The 21,993-nt window shown below is 37.9% G+C and overlaps 2 protein-coding genes across 3 annotated transcripts in view; one reads left to right on the top strand and one right to left on the bottom strand.

Moving 5' to 3' along the window:
- The window catches only part of cracr2aa (calcium release activated channel regulator 2Aa), a 34,512-nt gene extending 27,386 nt beyond the window's left edge, over positions 1-7,126 (top strand). The window contains exons 13-18 of the mRNA XM_036585612.1: positions 659-791; positions 2,826-2,907; positions 3,074-3,188; positions 3,944-4,045; positions 4,443-4,519; positions 6,005-7,126. Coding sequence (XP_036441505.1) covers positions 659-791; positions 2,826-2,907; positions 3,074-3,188; positions 3,944-4,045; positions 4,443-4,519; positions 6,005-6,089 — 594 coding nt within the window. The 3' untranslated portion in view covers positions 6,090-7,126. The remainder of the gene's footprint in view (positions 1-658; positions 792-2,825; positions 2,908-3,073; positions 3,189-3,943; positions 4,046-4,442; positions 4,520-6,004) is intronic.
- A 2,781-nt stretch (positions 7,127-9,907) lies between these two features.
- The window catches only part of LOC118818425 (protein arginine N-methyltransferase 8-B), a 28,016-nt gene continuing 15,930 nt past the window's right edge, over positions 9,908-21,993 (bottom strand). For both annotated transcript variants that reach the window (XM_036585680.1, XM_036585679.1), the window contains 5 exons: positions 21,702-21,789; positions 19,549-19,664; positions 17,927-18,077; positions 10,179-10,300; positions 9,908-10,048 (listed from right to left, as the gene is read on the bottom strand). In XM_036585680.1, the coding sequence (XP_036441573.1) occupies positions 9,965-10,048; positions 10,179-10,300; positions 17,927-18,077; positions 19,549-19,664; positions 21,702-21,789 (561 nt within the window). In that variant the 3' untranslated portion in view covers positions 9,908-9,964. The remainder of the gene's footprint in view (positions 10,049-10,178; positions 10,301-17,926; positions 18,078-19,548; positions 19,665-21,701; positions 21,790-21,993) is intronic.

Raw genomic sequence — 21,993 nt, 5'->3', positions numbered from 1 at the left:
TTTTTCTTTTAACATAGTCCTACCAGATACCAAACTGCAATGTTTTCTTCCCTCATTTAAGTATACCTTTTTCATTTTACCATAGTATTTTTCTTACCCTATCTCTGTAAGTCATGAAAATGTAATCAAATGGTCAGTGTTTTCAACAAGACCATTCCAGCATGGCTTAGAACTTCCTGTCGCAGGATAAGCGAGTCTAATATGGCAGCTTTGGCCCAGCAGGTGTTCTGTTCCCCAGTGTAAGAAGTGTCACTGAGGTCCTCACCTTGCCTTTTTCTCATACATTCGGAAAGAACACTCAGTGCCGTCACACAGTCACAGCGTCTGGTGCTAGCATTTCCTTTCATGTTCCTATGTAAATTTGAAGACTTTGAGGAGTTACGAAAATTATTTTAGGAGTATAGTAACGTTTCAAAGCATCTAGTCACAAAATGAAGGGTTTCCTTTATCAAAGGCACAGACTTGGCAGCGCAGAGATGAGTCATGTTTTCTCAGTTGACAGTTTCATAAACAGATGAGCTGCACCACCAGCTTCACAATAGATGTTACAACAGTCTGAGCTAAATGTATTCCTGTGGGGACACTGCAGACAGTTTTGTCATGGGGGTCACTGTCAGTATTTCACACTTCCTTCACTTTTTGCTCTACTTTTATACAGAAGGAAGGGGTGAGCTTGGGACCAGACCGCCTCTTTAAAATTGTTCTGGTGGGCAACTCCAGTGTTGGGAAAACCTCTCTGCTGCGTCGTTTCTGTGACGACTGTTTTTACCCTGGAACCTCAGCTACTGTAGGTCAGTTTCCTTTCCAGAGCTCTTCCCTGTCTAAGTGACTTAAAGTGCCAAAAGGGCTCCTTGATGTGATGCCACAGAAGAAGTACTGTCGATTCTCTAAAAAACCTTTCAAGCACTGGATGTTTCCTTTTTTCTGAGATTTCTGAAACTGAAAGAATGTCATGTAAAGGTTCTGGGGCACTTGACATACATGTACAACATGTACAAGTATATCTGCACAGGCATTCCAGTAAGTTGCTGTTTTTGAGTCAGTTTTCTTGCACACTGGTGTTTCTGGTATTTTTCATGCTGACTGCATTAACACGGTGGGAAGCTGATGCAGCTTTTCAGTCTCACACAGAATTTGCCATACTTCTGCAAATGTTGTACAGTAGCTGTTCCTCAGGATAGGTGTTTCCCACAAACACTTGTAAACGTTGGATAAATGAATCAATACAGCATATTATCACCACATTTCGGTAACAAAATAGTATCTATCTTTACACATAAGCCAAAGTATTGATATTTTATTACATAATTATTATTTTTACTCTGCCCTGTGCCTATTGGCAGACTAATAGGATACCAAAATCCATTTTTTAGTCCACTGAGGGTGCTGAGAAGTCAGTGGGAGGAACCTTTTGGAGTAGTAATTTGCAGTCAAAAGTAATAAGTCACAGTACATCACAAAATATGTTAAGTACAGGCGTGTGCCAAAGTTTGGGCCCCTGGTCAAACTACGTTTATAATTTACATGTTGATTTTCTAAGTGAAAGCACGTACACATCCTCTTCAGAGAACACACTTCTGAACGTTATAATGCACGGCTACTGTTTATTTGCTGAATTTAACATATTGGAAAAAAATCTTGGCCTGTGAAAACTTATGGCGCATTTTATATTTTATATGTTTTATTTTTTTTTAAATATGTCAAACTCAAGAAAAAAATAGAAATTGTGCACTAAAAATTTGCCAGTGCCATAAAATGCCATATTTAAGTTTCCTGTAGAGCATGTGTCAAGCTCCAGTCTTTACGGGCCAAAACACTGCATACTTCAGCACTCTGCCTCATTAAACACACCAGATTCCGCTCATCAGCTAATTAGCAGGGCCTTTACAAACTGAATTCAGAGCGTTAGATGAGGGTAAACGCTATTCTCCGCAACACTTCGGCCCGGAAGGTCTCCAGTTTGACATGCCTGCTGTAGAGGATGTGTGAACTTATTATCACTTATAATCAGCAAAACATGACCAGGGATGTTCAAACTTTGCCTACAACTGTATGTATTGCAATACTTAGCAATAGTGTGCAATGGAGATCTACTGATGCCCAGAAAAAAAAAAAAAACAATGCCGTGAAGCCCCTTCCTGCTACATAGAGGAGGAAAAAAAGCTTTTTTTTTGTTTTTCTTTTTTGTTTCTGGCAGCAGTATGTCAAAATTATGACTGTATTTTGAATTTTGAATGTATCTCAAAATAATGACTTATTTTATTTAAATCTGAAATAATGAGTAATGAAATTTCAAGAAAGTAAGTAATTATTTCAGGATAATAAGCCATTATGTACAACCTAGTAATTCAAAATCTAAAGAAAATAAGTGAAAATGTATTTCGAGATACCAGAGGTCAAAATTTTACACTTTGTAGCTAGAAAAATCACAGATGATTTTTTTCTCCTCCACATGGGCACTTACTATGCTGCTAAAAAAGTGACAAAAATGGACTACAATGTTTTATTTGCTTAGTTTTGGATGTTAGTGTAGCCCAGAAATGCCCAATGACAGCTTGACAGTCAGGATGCTCATTCCCTTTTACAGTACATCAATAGTACAGTCTCACTCAGGCTTAGATCAATCTGGTCTGCCCTTTCCTCTTAGTGTGCACTCTTGCTGTGGAGGCATATGCTCAGCAGATTGATCTGTTTTGAAGGCGGAAGAAGTACAAACTTCAAAAGATGAAAATGAGAAAAGGAAACATGCTTGTTCTCCTCTGGGCAACAAAGTAATGCCAAAATTTTTGTCTCTCTTGTTCGTTTTTTTGCCATTTTGCATCTAGGTATCGACTACAGCGTAAAGACACTTACAGTGGACAACAGCCAGGTGGCGCTGCAGATGTGGGACACAGCAGGACAAGAGAGGTGAGGGTAATACATTCTCTCTCTGCAGCCAATAAATGTTCTTGATTTCATTGCTATTTGATTTTCAAAAATGATTAATTCCCTTCAACTCCACAAATAAGATGTAGGTAGTAGCTACAAATGGACATAAAAGTGATTGCTGAGCCTCTGTTTAATTTCCTGGCAGGTATCGCAGCATTACTAAGCAGTTTTTCCGCAAGGCAGATGGAGTAGTGGTTATGTACGACATCAGTAATGAGCAGACGTTTACAGCAGTGAGGTCATGGCTGGCCAGTGTTCAGGTAAGAGAGGGTGTGATGTACCTTTTTCATTGGCCTCATCCATCAACAATGATGCACCAAGTCAATATGTTTTAATGCATTGTATTAAACTATTCAATTAAAGGCAGGAGTCTGCATAAAGCATTGTGGGCAGCTTTTATGGCCAGTGCACCAGTACACATGCTTAACTTTGCAATTTTCACTCTTTCATTCACATTTACAATGTTGAGCAGTGCAGAGCCTCACTTATGGGGTGAGCTGATCATAAATTCAGATTTTTTTTACAGCCTAATTAGTCGATGGACAATTTTTATTAGTTTTCTTAATCCTTGAAGTTCACAATTAGTGAGCTAACTGAATGCAGTGACGAGCACAAACAGACTGGTTGTAAGAGGCTTGGCATACTCTTTACACACTTATTTCCAAATAGCTGACATTTTTGACAAAATATGGCTGCAGCAGAGTTTGTGTACCTAGCTGGCTCACATTATTTATATTAGAAAATTACATCAAAGATGATCTGGAGGGGTACAGCAGTGAAGTGATCTGGGTGAAATTAGGAACACTGAAGATAAGCTTCTGTATTGTTAGTCACTTGTAGTGACCTGATGGTTTGACCAAAAAGTCCAGTCAGGAGTGAGTTGCAGTAGTCCGGCCTTAAGGTGATGAGGGACTTGAACAAGAATCTAAGTGGCCTCCCAGGAGAGGAGAGGGCCAAATCCTCTGAATGATGTACAGGATAAACCTGCATGTCTGAGAATATCTTTATCTCCTAGGAAGGTGCGGGTGAGGACATTCCTGTCATGTTGCTGGGCAATAAGACAGACCTGGAGGGCCAGAGAGAGATTCAGTTCAGAGCGGGTGAGAAGTTAGCTAAGGTGAGTGAGCTAGAACTTTTCTAATAATAATGGATCAGTCTGAACCAGATCGTCTCTGCCAGCCCAGGAGCACTCCTTGAATGAAAGTAAAAACACATGAATCAGAGCTTTTACAGAGCTAAGGATGTGCAATGTTCTTCAGGAAGTGAATCATGAGTTATTTTGATTCTTCATGTAGGGTTTTAGCCACTCTTCTCCTTACTTTTCTTCTCTGTTCAGCTTGTAGTTTATGTGATGCTTTGAGTGCTTTAGAGCCCTTTTATCTCTGATAAAAGTACTGTTCAGTGTAGTTTTATGGACAGAGCGGGAAAAATGAATGGGATGACATGCTATTGCCTGTATGAATCATCTATGTTTGCTTGTACTTAAAAGGGCCAATTATTTTGTTGTCTTTCAGGACTCTCAGTTGATTTTCTTTGAGTGCAGTGCTTTCTCAGGCCACAATGTAACAGAATCTATGATCCACTTGGCAAGGTATGTTCTGATAAAGGCATGGACTAGCACCACCCTGAAGACTATACAAACCTCAATAAATAAGGACAGTATGTGAAATACTAATTAAGCAGTGACTTGTAAATCTACTTTGACCTGTATTTTTAAAAAGCAGTAAAAAGATATTTAACTTTATCAGCTTCATTAATTTTTCTGTAAACATACACTCATTATGAATTTGATGTCTGCAACACGTTCCAAAAGAGTTAGACAGCGGCAAACTAAGACTAGCAATGTTCAAAAACATCTTAAACAGGTGATTGGGTATAAAAGGAGCATCTAGGAAAAAACTATTTTTTTCTAAACAAGGATGGGGCAGGAATACATGTAATAATATCTGTTGTCAATAAACACTATTCGTGGCTGCATCCACAAATGCAGGTTAAGACTAAACTAAGCCATATGTCAACAGCGTCCAGAAATGCAGCTGACATCTCTGGACTTGAGCTCATCTAAAATGGACTGACACGTAGTGGAAACATGTATTGTAGTCTGACAAGTTAACCTTTCAGATTGTTTATGAAATAATGGACATTCTGTTCTCCGGGCTTAAGAAATGCCCATAGCATGGTCAACTTGAACTGACTGGCCTGTTTGGGTTTTGTACTGGTTTCAGTGTAATTCAGGTCAAACAGAATTCACTAATCACTGCTTTCTGTTTATATTAGCATTTCACATACTTTCCCAACTTTTTAGAACTGAGGATTGTATAACAGTAATGCATGTCATGTATTGTTCTAAAAGTAAACATAAAGTTCTCCAAGTTAACAAAGTTCTAATGTTTTATGAAACTATATCAAGTGGTTACTAATATGTACCCCAGAAAATAGAACTTCTGTCTCATTCAAGTAAGGATTTAAAATCAACCTGTAATCAAAATCATATCATTTGAAAGACAAAAATCTTGTTTTCCCACAATCTTCCATCAAAATGTAATGACAGTTGCCCCAACTCTGAAACACCTTCTAAGTTTTGATGATGTCACTGTGTACCAGTGGGTGGGGAAAAACATGTTCCACCACCCCTCCCACACCCCACCTATCACTGAGTGAAAAACACTGAGATAGCTCAGTGCAGAAGTAAAATACTTTTGATTTTCAATTAACATTGGCTTTAATAGCCTGAAAGGAAGAAAGCATGAAACAGTGTGTGATGCATCAAGTTCCCTTTCAAGCCAAAAATGTGTTTTGATCAGACATTGCTGTCTAATCAAAACCTAAAAACGCCAGTTTTTACTTTTTGCATAATTTCTAAACTCCAGCTGCTCTTTCCATTATGTTAACATTTCATGAGAAATAGACCAATAGAAATGGTTCAGTATTACTTGAAGTAAAAGTTTATTATATTAACTTGCAGTAAAAGTTAAAAATGTTTTTCCTTCTCCTAAAAAGTTGACATTTTGTTGATACAAGGTTTTGTCCTGACAGTGATAATTATGTGTTTATGTGATTTGTGGACTTTTTCTAGAATTCTAAAGGAGCAAGAAGACAGAGAGAAAGAGAAAACGGTCATTCTGGCAGACGGCCCCTCAAAAAAGAAGTCTTGCTGCTAGTAAAGAGCCCCCTTTGTTAAGCCACCACCTGCTAACCCTTCCCTTGTGCTGAGTGATAGCTGTTTCGCCACTCTTTCTGGTGTTCATGGTGATGTACATTTTACCCCGTTTTCTCTTTTTCTTACTCCACACTTTTAATAGTCTGACACTTTTAGACACATCTGTGTGTTTTTTCAAAGTTGTTTTTTAACTAATGCCACACACTAGCAGTGTTATGGTTATTGTGGGGAAAGCCCAGGTTTTGCACTATAAGGTTTTGGTGGAGTAACTGTCCGTATATTTCATATTGAGGGCATAATGAATAGAGACACATCATGCTGAGAGCAAGCATAAAGCTGCATAGTGATTTTGGCTGAATACCCAAGAAGAAAAATTTATGAAGAATAGTATGTTTTATACTTATTAGTTCACATTAGGAATAATAAGCTCACCTTAAAACTTGTGTTTACAGTGCAAATGTTTACATAACAGAAGTATAATATCTTCAAAAGTCAAAAGCCAAACTGGAGTTTATTTGGAGGTGAAATTAAATATGTTATGTTTTAATTATCTCCAAGAGTATAATTATACTGTACAGATAAGGGTGCTGCAAGACTGCTGAATTTGAAAAGAAGGTGTAGTGTAGGAGGTTGTGTTGTGCTAGAAGAACAACTGACTGGGAATTTGTGAACTGTATAAATTATAAATATCCATTTCAGGACCTGGAGTTTGTTCCTGTATTGTTATGTACTGTGTTATGTTTTTTTTTTTTTTGACATATGGCCTAAATCCACAAACTTTGCGCAAGCAATTTAGTGCAATCGGTGTTGACACCAGTCTCAAATCTCAATGGAAGCTTAAAGCTGTTCATGTTCTCACTGTGGCACAGCGATTTTTTCTATTTATCAATATGTCTTATCTAGTGAAATGTCTCACTTTGAAGTGTTTCTCTGTGGAACAAAAAGGGCTTATGGTTCTTTATTGCAACAAATGAGTCTGAGGCCATGAAACAAATGACAAATGGGAGCCCACAATATGGGGTCCTATTTAGCTTTTCCTTTTTTGGTTCACCTTGTTGAATGTCACATTCTTGAACATGTCTAGAACATGTGCCTGGTTATAATATTTCTGTCTTATGTCACTGTGAAGTGTATGACATTGAACATTCACACCACCAACACGCTGACAAGCCACAGAATCCACTCCTTCTATTTTTTCAGTGACAGTAATATGCGAAGTCTAATGTTCTAATATAGTTTCCAGTTCTGGTCCTGTAGTACTCCTGTACCACACGTGTGGGGCTTTTGGGGCTCACGCGCCCGTGCCCTGTTTAACTTCATATGGGGTTTGGTAATTACCTGACAGGCTGAGTATTGTTCAGTCGGAAGCAGGGAAAACTCTAAAACATGCAGTTCAGGGTACTCAAGGAGCATAAAGGGAAAATATTATTCTATTAAAACTTTATTATATGAATGTTTTAAAGGCTGTAATGAGTATATGTAAGTAATTGTAATAAAGGTATACTATGTTTACATGAACATGTTCATTTGATGTGGACCCGGGGGGTGGGCGGTGGGGGGGTTGGGGTGCTGAAAGGCATTGGTTTCTGTAGTTAGTCTCCTGTACATAAAATACTTTTAAATGTACCTAATTATAAATTGCAGATGAACTCCTTTCATGAAGAAACACTGGCTTAAAGCTAAAACAAAAAGTGCCTCAAAGCATGTATCACCTGAAATGTAATTTTCATACATTCTACAAAATGGGGTAAAAAAAATATTCAGCATTAATTCTGGGCACTGTACTAAGTTTGAGCTGCTGTGAGAACAACTGTGTATGTGTGCTGTACTTGTGCTGCCACCTAGTGGTCACAGACATATTTTAAAACAATGTTTAAAACCAAGTGGTTTTCTGTTCCAGCCCCATGGGGATCGTATGTTCTGCACATTTTTGTTTCCTCCACTCTAACCCCCCTTACACAAATAACCAGTTAATTACTAAGCTCATCATGAGCAGACTGAGATGTGGCAGAGAAAGAAAAGCAAAGTGTAGTGCATGAATCCTCCTGGACTGTGCCTGGGAACTTTAAAAAACTAAAAAAACTTTTTTGAATAAAATTTATTCACAACATATTTTTGATCACACCTGGGTTTTTATTTTACACATAATCTATCAATACAGTGTGATAAGCCTTCACATCCTAGAAAGTCCCAAAACCTCTTTACAACTACTGCATGCTCTCTTACATCTATATATCTCTTTAGATATGATTCGACAATTCAAGATGATCTGTTTATGGTATAACTGATAGTGAAAACACATCATATTGTTTTTTTTTTACCTTTAAAGGCTCAATCAGGATGTTTCCAGATATATTGCTTTTCAGACTGTTTCATTGCATTTTTTCATGGTAAGCATATTTTGTTATAAGCAATATACTATAAGTAAGTAAGCTGACATCAGTTTCAGTAACAGGTCATTTTAAACATCCTGATTGGAGCTTTGCCTGTGTTTTATCAGTGCACTGTGCTGGACTGTATGTTTTCCAAATATAAGATCTTATGAGACATTCTTTATTCATACAAGATACAGCATTGAGAACTACCTAAGCTTTTACATGCCTTATTCCTTTCTACACTGCACACTCTTAAAAGTAGTTAAGTAATATAAATCAAACCGTCAGCTTAACTATTATCACATAGATGCTTTAGTCAAAACCAAAATTGAAAATTTCAAAATATTTAAGTAACTAAAAGACTACAGGTTGTGTAATTGAACAAACGTACTGCAGATGCTGGTGAAAAAATGCAGCTAATAAATATATCTGTGTCCCTAGTGACAGTTCCCTAGCTTTCACACTTTGTTGACAATATCCTCTATCAGCACTTAATGTTCATGTAAGCCAAAAAACAGGAATAAATAGGAAAAGGAATAAATAGGAAAAGTGCTGAATGGGATGCATGGCTGTGTCTTGCTAATGAACAGAATGTCTTTGGATCATAGCACAAGAGGTCTTTTTACCTTGGTGATGACTTCAGTAAGAGCACAGGTGAGGATTGCCAGCTGCTATCTGACTCCACAAACACATCGTAAATGTGCCCTTTCTCTTTCTAAGCTCTGTTGGTAGGTAGATATCAGTTATAGCAAAAGTACAGACACACTGAAGAACAAGACTCACTCACTCTCACAACTTATTGCACACTGTCCAAAAAACAACAGTTAACAAATGTGCTATCACTATCTGAAGAGGTGGAATTAGAGCTATTGCCATGAATTCTCATTTCTTTTTAACAACTCTATAAAAAATGACAATAACTTAGGAGTTCAGCATTGGAGAATATGCCACTGAATTGCGTATCTATTTCTCTTAACATACTCTATTATAGTGCAGCAGACTAGTGCTTAGGACAAAATGAAGTATGTTAACACAAAAGTACTGGCTTGAATTTAGCTTAAACAGTTAAAGTAAGCTTGCTCCTTGGTCTCTGAAACGTCAAGCTCGCACCAAAACCAATCAGCCAAAATACTGCGCCAACTCCTTTCTAAAAGTAAAGAAACTGTAAACTCGCTCTTCACATTCATAAGGACAGTGACATTCTTGAGTTAATAAGGCAATACATTCAAAGATGCCTTCTGAACAGTCATTGAAATGGTGGACTAGTGCACACTATTATTGGCGATGGCAAGGCTGCTATTGCTTGGAGAGGCACTCCACTCCAAAATGTTGGCACAGCTCCCAGAGATAAGCAGAACCGTGGCCTGGATCCTCCAGCCCTCACCTTTAGTGTCAGTGGCTGCTGCTGCTGCTGCTGCTGGACGGAAAGTGCCCCCCTGCTCTGCCGTTATCATGGTGGGGCAACTGCCACACTGGGGCTTTCTCGCCCTCTGCTGGATACTTAACGCATCTTATAGTCATGAGCGATAGCAGCCTCACACAGCTGACCTTTAAAATCCAGCTCAAAAGTGAAGTCCAGATCACGCTAAGGAGAGATAGAGGGAGATAGAGAGATGGAGAGGAGGAAGAATGAGAATGATAAAGAGATTAGTATTGGAATATAAAATGCACTGAAGTGAATATATATGAATAGAAACGGTACTGTGGACTCTCACTGCATTCTTTTCGTTGGGACGCATGGCAACGGTGCCCACGATCTCCTCTCCTCTCTTCACTGTAAGATACTCCTCAAGATAAAACACCGTCTGCTTCCAGTGAGTGTAGGGGGCATCGGGTGCTACAAATGGAAGAACAAACATAGTTGCCGTGCACATCTTGGCCCTACCACGATTCGATTCAGTTATAATTCTTTAATAAACAATCCAATCAAATCCAAACAATAAAAACTTTTTCAAATTTAAAACCAATTTTACTTTGACCAAATAACAAGTGGATGCTTTAGTGAACATTATTATAACTGATTAAAATCAACTCTAACATTTCAAAATGCCTAATACACAATGCTGTTCTTTATGCTGTGTAACACTGAAAATAAAAAGGGCTATATATACATATGAGTACACCACAATATTTGCCCACAATGCACTTGAATTTAACACATAATTTACTGCAGCTTATCATGCAAACTGCGCCTAGCCCACCAACTGCTTGCTCCTGAGGCTCACATGTTCAGTGATGAAGAGACAGTGGTGTTAATAAATGAAACTTATTCCCAACAAAACCCTACAGGGGAGTAACTCTACACTGGCTAAGAAAATGGAGTTTGCGTAACTATAACACAGAGTGTGTGCGTATACTGCAGCTGCATCATGGCACATTTTGTGCCGCATTTTCTCACCATCTGGTCGCAAGATTTTCAGCAGTGTTATTCTGATGGTAAACATTCTTTCAGCATGTGTTCAAGGCTTGTGGTTCCATCTAACTGCTCTGTCTGCTGCCATTGTTTAGACCCTAACGTAAATTTACTGCTGGTTTTCAGAGGTGGAAAAAATTGACTCAAAACCAGCAGCTAGTTGCTCAAACTTTAGTAAATTGAGTGGAATAGGCTGTGTAATCCGCATTTGTGTATCTCCACCCACATTTTTGCACAGTCCTCCCATGTTTTGCTCAGATCTCTCTCAAAGGCATTATGCAAGAGGAGGAAAAGTGCATTTTGCGTTTTATCATGCACACAACCCATAAACTTCACCAGTTTCGTACATAACATGGGGGAAGGTTTAGTACCAGTGGTGATTCTAGGATTGTTTTTTTAGGTTGGCACTAAAAAAATGGGGCCACTATTCAGGAGCTAAATAAAGGTTAAGAAGCTCCATAATTATCTCATAATACCTCTAAATACATTTGTTATAAAGAGAAAATTTTATTAAGCATCACCCACACTACTGGTATAGCTCCATACATATATTATTCAGTGTGTTTTACATTCAGTAGCAGACAGTAAAATATCTGATCACAAGGCTATTAATTTTAAACCTACAATATTCAAATAAGCAATATTGCGGTAAAAAGGTAACAAGTTCAGAAATTAACTCTCTGTAAGGGGGTTTAGAGGCTTGGTCCCCCATGAGAAAATGTTTACATAAAAATGAAGCATTCTGAAGCACTCTGAGAATAAAATACAAGGAAAGAAGTTCTTTGCTATAGAATGACGCAGTTCAACCACTTTGCCAATAAAAAATGTCAAAAATTGTACTTCAGACATAGACTTTCCAGGTATATCCCAATGGTTGCCACTTTCAGTGGACAATTCACATAAATTAACATGTTCTACATTGATTTTACAAATTGTAGCTGCTTGTTTTGTTTGCAGTGATAATGTTAACCTATTTTTGTCCTGCCATTCGAAACCTACTGAAGACAGATATCATATATGTGTAAACATACCAACTTTACGCCTCTTAAAACTTTCAAATGTCACGTATCTGCAGCTAATATATGTGTGCTGTACATTAAAAACTGTGAATTTTGCAGATGACAAATTTCAATATCAATCAATGACGTGCTTGTAGGTGGTGAGTGACAGCAAAGGGGCACTTAAGGGGCCAATCATATTTTTACTAGGGCCAGTGCCCCTGTGGGCACACACCCATGTTTAGTACACCGGGCCCAAAGATCCATGAACCATGTGCCAACACAGACTCATGATTGTGGTGTACTGCGCAGCACTGCTGACTAGGTTTGGGCGACAGGGCGATATATAGGGTGATGACATAGTCCATGTCTGACAAGTAACCTGGTGATGATGCTTAAAGCAGCATTATGTGAGAATTGCTATTTTTTTGCTTTTGGTCTCCCCTACAGCTGCTGAGTGTATTTCACTTTTACACCATTATTGTAATTACAAATCGTGCCCCCTCGTGTAAACGTGCATTTGTTGATGAGCTAAAGAATACAGAATCCAGCTACCCTCACACAGGTATATGGACGCTACAGATTACACTAGCTATTTTTATGTTTCTCAGTGTAAACAACCAAAATCGTGAGTATAATCTTTAATATTCATATGCCTGCGTGACACGTCTGCACACAAAGGGCAGTTGGATTCTGCTGGCGAGACAGAATTAGGCACAACAACGGCAAAGAACATCAGAAGACAAAGAACCATGTCGACTTAAAAGGTAGAGTAATTTATTACAGGAGGTTGCAAACCTTCAAGGCTTATTTGGCATGCGACTGACAAAGCCTGACCAATTTATTTCTTTGGGGTTCATGTTCCTTTAAGAAGTGTGCGGGTGCATGCCCCAATAGGTCTTTTCTATTTACAAGAGAGAGAAATTAAAAAGCTGCCTGTCTTCATTTTCTGCTTATTTTTCCTGTTTTGCTTGAATGCATGTAACTGAAAATAATAGTCTATGGTCAGGAAACGTGACCAGAAAAAGGTAACAAATACTATTAAATAATATTGTAATGTGCTCAAGAAATGTTGTTGACGTTAATACTGGGTTAAGTTTTCTACTGCATTTATTCTATGAGGACTCTTATTGTGAAGGCGGGGCTAGCCCTCTGGCTGTGTTTATGTGCAGATCAGGAAGAACTGAGATCTATCTAGCAAAGATGAGTAAGAGAGGCAGAAATGACCTGAGGTAGAGAACAAGTGAGAGAAAAGTTTGCTTATGTACGGCGTAACTGTGGCCAACAACAGCTGGTTAATAAAGTACCACAACCAGTGTGAAAGCTGTATCTCTTTTAATAGCAGGGAACGCTACAATATGTACACATGCACTGTTAAAACACTGGATTATTATGGGGCTGGTGAGTAAAATCTCCAGTGTGAGAAAAATTTGTTGCATTTCCATACAGCTTAAGTGTCCCAGTGGTTTAGATGAGAGATGAAAATATAATACTATGTGGTTTACCAAAGGCATCTGTAGCCAGTGATTCCTCTATAACGACATTTTTTAATATGTAAAGCATGTGGGCATGGCTTTGGAAATCACTTGCAGTCTGAAGTTTCTCCAGAAGGAAGCACTATTAGTATGCAAGATGCCATAAACCTACATCAGAAGAAGCTCATGAACACACTTTTTTGCATTTAGTATTAAAATGAGAGTTGATTGCGTTTTCAAAATATGAGGTTACTCAGTAATATTTAATTTGTGATTTTCATCAAAATAGTTAATGTTAAAAAAGCACATAAACTAAAAATTGAATCGAAAGTAGGCCAAAGGCACAACAGGTCACAATTATTTAACTAGAAAATATAGTGCTAATTATTTTTAGATACTGCTCTTGTCTACTGCTGAGTATTTACAGCAATGGTGGACAGTGATTATTTATTTTTACTCAGTTATATGTACTGAAGTACAGTTTTGATAAAAATTAGCATCACTACTTCACTATCAGTTTATTCCTTGCACGTCTCTTCTTAAGGCAAGCAATTTAAAAAGCTCTGGTCCTGGAGGGCCATAGTTCAGTTTGGTAATTTTCCTGCTTGAATGCCTCATTCAACTATTTAATTCATTTCTAGGTTCAGTAGGTGCACTACAGCAGGGAACTGTGCTGGACTTTGGCCCTCCAGAACTAGAACTGAACACCCACATTCTATGCTAATAGGCTTGGAAATCAGAATTCAACCCAGTACTTGGCTAGGTTTGCTATCAGCTTTGTGTTTCTCAGTGTATCATATTTAGATTATTCACAAATACAAACCTTAATTATATTTAATAAGCATAGTTATTGTAACCTAGAAACAGTTGCTTTATATTTTGCACTCACTAGCCCACACGTGCACAGGCATAGATAGCTATGATGCTTGCCAGATTCACCCTCTCACTTGAACCTTTGTTCACACAAAATACCTCATTGCTCTCCAAACGTGAGGTCAGTATCTGTGCGTGTGTGTCTGTGTGTGTTTGTGAGTGAGCATTTATCTCTGCCAGGTGCACTCTGCTGATATCGAACAGCTCCACCTGTGAGAGGGAGCTGGTGCTGAGAGACCGATTGACCAAGCTGCAAAGGTCAAGAGAACTTCAATGTGTTCTCAGATCAGAGCAGCCAGCCTGGCCGTACCATTCTTAGCTTTAAAGCTATTCACAGACCTGAGCTTATCTCATATCAGAGTAAAAGGGTAAATGAAACTTGATATAATATATATATATATATATATATATATATATATATATATATATATATATATATATATATATAATATTGATCACAATATTGTCACATGTGTTAGGAGAAATTAATCAAACAAAAAAGATCACAGATCAGACATCCTAGTGCTCATGGAAGTTGTATTCGCTGCATTTCAAGCACATATTAATATAATAAATATGCAAGCTGTGTCTTTAAGCTCTGGAGTTTATGATAGTTCTAGTCCATCACGTACACTGTAAAAATGGTTTGTCAGTTCAATCTAAAAAACTACTTCACAAGTAACAAGTAAATTAATTAGGTTTATTCAGCTCAAAAAATGCTTTAATTGAAAGAATGTTTCAATGTTTCAATGTTTCATCTTATTTTACTTTTCACCACATTCAAGTGACAAACCATTTTTACAGTGTAACACAAACAATAGAGAACAAATCCAGATGTATGTAAACAAAGGGCCTCACAATGCACAAATACCCAAAAGTTAGTTTGGGTCTGTAAAGCCATATTTCAAGCCAGCAATGATTTCAGATTTTACAGTTTGACTGCTGAAAAGTCTTCCTAAACACCTCTGGATTCAGAAGCTCGCACTTCCTGCTGTGCCTACTGCCTTTGCCATATTTAGTCTATATACTAGCTATATTAGTTTTTATAGAATTAACTGATTAAATTAGGTAATAAACTACTTCATTTCCTGTTTTGAAAGACTCCAACAATGTGCATTACTGATGGTGTGGGCTTCCTCACACTTAAAGATGCAGAAAAGTGCTGTATTTTTTGCAACATGAACATTAAAATACAAACATTTTACATGCTGCTTCTGTTTCCAACAATTAAAATGACAATTTGTCACACTTATTTAAATGTATACTTTTTAGTTTGTATACTTTTTAAACTTTTTAAAGTTTATATACAGCCCTGGTTGACATGCATTTCTGGTCATATTTTTGTCCCCAAGAAGAAATTGGCTAAATTATACACTTTCCGTTAAAAGCTAGGGACACCTTGCCTTTTAAGTAATATTATATTCTATATGGCTTTCTATGTAACATCTTAACTTATTGCAAATCATCAAAACACAGGCTCACTTATTAAAAACATTTTCAAAACAAGGTGTGCCTAAACTTTTAATTGGTAGTGTAGTTGTAACTCAGCTTCCTTAAATAAATTTACTGGACTAGGTACTAAAACTGAGTTCTCCAAAAGCATCAAATGAAACATAACAGAACTACTGGGCACCAAAAAGTGTCAGAAATTCATGGTTGTTTCTGGTAATTTCAGACTAACCACAGGCTACATTGTAAATTTTTGATCACAAGCAACTCTTGGTCATGTATGTTACTTTACAAATAGGGTTTGCTGGAGCTCTAACTTAATTCCAGGAATCCTCCTGTCATGTAAAATGTGATCTAATCTGAAAAGTCCCATAGAAGATGACAAAGCAACAAAGCCTTACAAGTCTGGTAATATCTGTGTGAAGAAAACTGCTGTTTTGGCTACATGAGAAACGCCTCTCGTTTGCTGTTGATGATCCCCTCATTACCATCCGGGGCCACAGCCACACAACACAGCAGGATACACCAGCAGCACTCCATTAGATAGCCTTCTTACTTTTCCAAGATAAAAGCATAGCTAGTCTCTTATTTATTTTATGCTAGGCAAATATATTATATTAGGCTTCAGCTAGCACAACAGCTAGCTTACAGAGTGGCATATTTAGCCTGCATAATACACAGTGCATTTCCTATAAGCGGCAGAAAAGCAGCTAGAGTTAGGAAAACTCTGACCTCAATGTCTTTTCAGTACTTTGAAAACTGATTTGAAATGTACTGGTGAGTAGAACTGCCATACTTTGTCATCTGGGGCAAATATGACTTTCATGTGTAACTCTTACATTAATATCTTGTCTATCATCAAGAAATAATGATATATAGTGTTTTTACTGACAAAAACACAGATATTGCTAAGATAGTTTTGAACAGTGTGCTTAGGTGACTAAACCTTTTGCACATTACTGTATATGAACATTTCAATATAGTTTCTATCAACTGTTTATCAATGGCAATTTATTTATCTGCAAACCATTTTACATCTCAAATGTAAGTAACTCATTTACTATCTGATGGAAAAAAGTGGGAAGTACAACTTACAACACACACTATTCTGGTTACTGCTAGTAGTTGTAAAAGTGCTACTGTGGACACTAAGGTTATATATCCGTGCATTAAAATATATATTTTTATACAGCAATACATTTTATACAACAATATATTTCTGTTACAAAAGACAGTACTATAATTTGGAAAACAAGGTATCTAGCCACTACAAATGCCTTGCTGCATAAAAGTGGAAATCAATTGCAGTGTCTAGCTTCATTTAAGACCTGATCATTCTTTTGAGCAGACATACAGTTCTCCACTGTCAGTAGGTTGTGCAACCTTATGTCATTTAATCAATGGGGAAGAGAGAGTTGAAAGATGTTCCAGAATAAAAACCGGTCATCATGCTATAACTATGTAGTACCACAAGATGGCAGTAATGCTTCATAAACTCATTGCAGAGCACTGTTTCACAGATTTCAGTCCTCATCCAAATAAATTGAATGGGAATGTCTTTTATTCATTTTTGGCCTCTTAGCTCATTCTCAGAATGATAAGTGCATCCTTCTATGACTTTAAATGTACCAGCAATCTGGAAGAGTTGTGGTTGTACACACTTGTCCAGGAGGCACAAACCCTGCTGCATCTCTCCAAAACTACAGATATGAAGGCTTTCCTATCCTTAACAGATACTTGGAAGAAAACAAAAATCACTTAGCCTTGCCACCCACCAAACTCTGTGTAGACCTAGTAGGCCTATCACAATCACAAATTTTAGCTGATTTTTGTTCATTTTATGCAACTATTAAAGTACAAGCCTAAGAAGTCCAAATCATTTGATTAGTCATCTTACTTCCTACCTGTCAATACTTAGTAGCTTCCAACTCAGGACAGACATAGCTAGAGCTCAATTAAACAAACATTACTTACTGCCCTCTGAACGTGTCCTAATTGGAATTTTTATACTAAAGCAGGGTAAATGCTGGCAAAACCCACTACAGAAGGGAGATAAAGGTGGGAGATGAGCTATGAGAAGCCTGAAAGTGAAATGTCAACGCGATCTGAGCCTGACAACTATTTGAAAAAACACGTCCAAACCTGACGCAAATACACAAGTCTTGTCAAGTTCAGACAAATATTTCAAGCTGTAGTCTAACATGAAGTAAAACAACCAAGTCATTTCAGAAATACAGTAGATTAGAGCTCAACACCTGTGGAGAAGCCAGTCTTCTTATGACACTTGGTGAACTCAATGTTGAAGTAGGTGACGAGGGCATGGACATAGTCATTCCTCTGGATCTGCAGGCAGAAGGTTGAGGTAAAAGACAGGTCCTCTGGCTTCACTGTGTAGATGTCCACCTCCTGAACCAAACAAAACAGCTCTTTTAGTAAACATACAATACCTTATCAGCCATGAGGGAATATTACAGTTGCATAATATGAGACTGAAAGGCACCAAAATAATGTATTGCTATATTGTCAAATCTATGCTCTAAAAGCTCTCTCTAACTTTGACTAAAGCATACATTTCTATTAGAGAGCATTTAGAGAATGATACACATCCCCATTTCTCTCTGAAATGTCAGTATGCCAGTGTTGCAGGAATGACATTAGGCTGCATTTACTCAGCCCTTAAAGTAGAGCCTGGACATGAACACAGATGTTTGAGAGAGCTCAATCAGGTCTTATCATCAGCTCACTGCACACAGCCAATACCCATCTCTCCACCGTGTCCCTCTCAGAGGAGTAAACCTTGTTTATCAGACAAACAAAAGCAAAACAGCATGCTTCTCCATGGCTCTGCTACCTCTCTCCATTGCTACCACACTCTTAATCTTCCTTTCAGACTACAGACTGTCCTCAGTAATAGTGTATTATTTTTTATTTGCTATTACACATCACAAACTTTGTCAAGTGACATTTATCACTGTATAAACAAATTTGATCCTTTGTGAGTGAGAGAGAGAGAAATTTAGTGGTGGCAGTGAGCGTTAAAAGAGATCTGATTTCATCTCATTTCATGTTCAGTTTATCATAGAATGAAAGGCTACTTGATTCAAAAAGTGACAATGTTTAAATGCATCCGAATCAATTCAGCTCAGATTTAATTCAGCTTCCTCAGAGCACAAAAATCAAACATCTCCATTTGTCAATTATTTCTCACCTTTGGTTCCTTTAAATTTTCTTGCAATCAAATGATGTATAGTAAAGTACTGGTCAAGGCTAAAACAACACAATCTAATTCCCAGTGTGGAAGGTTAGTGGAGGACGCAATGCAGTCAGTGGTCTAGACTGGAATTGACATGCACAGCACTATCCTATCTGCAGACAAGGACAGTGAAATAGAAAAAAAGCATTCAAATTTGCTGTTATCCATTTGTACTTGTTTACTTGTTTACAATAGCTTATCCTATCAAAATCACAAGAACTCTGATGGTGCTAGATTCATCTAAACATAAACAGAAAAATACTGTCATAACTTATATTTGTACATCTGTACTCTGCTCAAAATTCCTGTGAGACTTGTGCCTCCCTCCATGCATTCAAATGAACTTTATCAAGCCAATCAACATCTCTCTCAGCCCATTATCCAGCACTCCATTGTGAAATAAGATTTCATTTCTAAGGATCATTATACAACAGCCATGCTTCGTTAGTGAACTAATGATCAGGCAAAACGTTCTAATGCATGGATTTTTCTTTCAGTGAGCTAGCGCAAACTAGCTAATACTCCACTAACTCTTAAAAGCACACTCAACATTCAAGTGACATCTTCATAAACAAGGCAAGAACTTTAATGCATATAAATCAGGAAAAGTGGAGAGAAACTTACTTTGATGAGGCAAGCATTGGTCACCACTTGCTTTGGGTCCACTATGTCCACCAGTGGCTCTTTCATTGCTACATTTCTGATGCAGGTCATGTCAAAGCCATACACATTCTCCCACCCTGCAGACACGCACACACACACACACACACAGAGCTGATTCTATGTTCGTAAATCACTTAAGTTTGCTCCCAAGTTGTATAATCTCTTCCAGCCTCAGTTCACTGCTTCCGTCATCATCAGTGACAGAGACAGAATACTGAATCATTTAAAAATTTTTGAGCAATTTGTACCCTTCACAGCATGATCAAAATCCCTGAAAACTATGCAAATTAGCAAAGCCAGCCCTGTGAGGTTCATACTGACTTCAAGGCCTGCCATTTCTGAGCCTGTAGTATTATTATTATTATTATTATTTATGAATGCAAGTGTGTGAAGCTCATCAAAAGTTAATCATCTCAAAACAGGTGATTAACTATAATCTCAGGGAATTTAAATTTCAGTTAATCAACACTGACAGTTAGTCAATGCTTTCAGGTGGTTTTCAAGCAAGGTGGACACCAGACAGCAGGGCTATGTGTCAGGGTCTGATGCAGCTCGTTTACAGTATAAAGTCCACTTTACACCAGATGTGGTAATCGTGCCACATGCAATATGCTCCTATGTTCATTAATACGACTTTTCACACTGGCCACATGCATAACGCAGTGCGGTGACTTTGTGTCTAATTTTGGGGCTTGCTGAGCATGGCATGCTAGTAATTCGTAGCTAGAAACAGTACAAAATTCCTTATTCTTACTCTATAGGGCAATCTAGGTCCATTCTAGAAAGTTCTAAAAACTGGTGAGCTGATCAGGGAAACCCCCTTTCAAACATTTAATAATTAATAGCCATGCCCAGGCGTCATAGAATAAAATACATGGAATAAAGACATCCAATCCTGGATAAAACAAATGTGGACAGAAAACGCTCTTTTTAGCATAATATGGAGCTATGCAAGTGTAACACATTTCGATATTGAAGCTGCAGAGTACACAGTATAATATATATTGAGAGTCTAGAGCTGGGATCATCAAACAGCACCCTGCTGGTCTACATTATAACATATGCAGATAAAGCTGAAGAGACCACAGACATTCAAACTGGGTTACTGCCGGGCCACAGGTCTTGGGAATTATTTCCTCATCTGGCACTCTGAACTCAATTAATGAAATGATGCCTTGCTAATTAGCTGATTAGTTGAAACAAGTGTGTTTAATGGGGAAGAAAGCTGAAGTCTGCAGTGCTGTAACCCACAAGGACTGGAGTCTGTCACATGTGCTTTATAATACAGGGTGAGTCAAAAATCAGGAACCACCCCAATAACAATAAAACAATAAATGTTATATTGTTAAATTATGGCTTACAAGATGATGGGAAGGTAAGGTAACATATGTCTCACCCACAGATCAACACATAACCATAATGATGAGATCAATTTAACACTTTGGTTTGGTGTCATAGACAAGAATTAAGCCTAGTCCTGGACTATATAACATTCTGAATGGAGATTCTCCACATGTTGTGCAGGACTAGGCCTCGGTCCTGACCTGCAAACTGATTCTTGCAAATATATGTCTTTTACATTGTGTGAAAATTTTATGTTAAAGGGACTAACAGAAATGCTACAACATCACCTGAAGTAAAACCTCTTTACATTAACTTACATTAAAAATGAAGAACGTTTTTGCCCTCTCTTGTAAAGTCTTCAATAAAAAATGGAAACATGCCTTATATGTGTCCAGCACAATGTGAAGTATCAGACTGACTACTCTCCTTCATCTCGTTTTGTTACTGTCTCACACAGGGGATGCTGTTAAAAGCCTGTATAGTTTGTTCTTGGCCTATACCTCCCCCAGCCACTATTGTTCTCTGCTTGTCCTGTAGCTGACAGGCGTTACAATTTGGTGTCTATTATGAGTAGATGTGTATGTGTGTGTACTGGCTGTACAGAGGACAATCTCCCCCTGAGCAGCAGCTTTACAGAACAGTGTTGCTCAGATGCGATGTTTGATGACTCTACTGTAATATCGATCATCACACAGCCCATAGCCCTGTGGCTGTGAAATGAAGCCGTGTCAAATGCTCTCTCACTCTCTCTTGTGTGTGTATACACTCACAGTGGATCTTGAAGTCCTTGTACTGCCTGTCCTCGATGGCCACAATATAGAGAGCAGCACGGTCCGGAAACATCAGGCCACCAGGTTTCTGGAAAAGAACACAGAGTCTACTCAATGTGAAAGAAGGCTCAGTGGGCTCAGTGGGACACATCCTTACACATACTCACATATACAGTACCATACAAAAGTATTAGGCCAGCCGAGGAAATGATTTATCTGGGCAGTAAGTGTTTTTGCTTGCAAATCACTATTTATCATTAGAAAACAACGTATACAGTAAAAAAATAACAAG

The sequence above is a fragment of the Colossoma macropomum genome, unplaced genomic scaffold (assembly GCF_904425465.1).
Source record: "Colossoma macropomum unplaced genomic scaffold, Colossoma_macropomum, whole genome shotgun sequence".
NCBI classification, from domain to species: domain Eukaryota; kingdom Metazoa; phylum Chordata; class Actinopteri; order Characiformes; family Serrasalmidae; genus Colossoma; species Colossoma macropomum.
The sequence above is the reverse complement of the archived record's forward strand: the minus strand, read 5'-3'. Positions and strand labels throughout refer to the sequence as shown.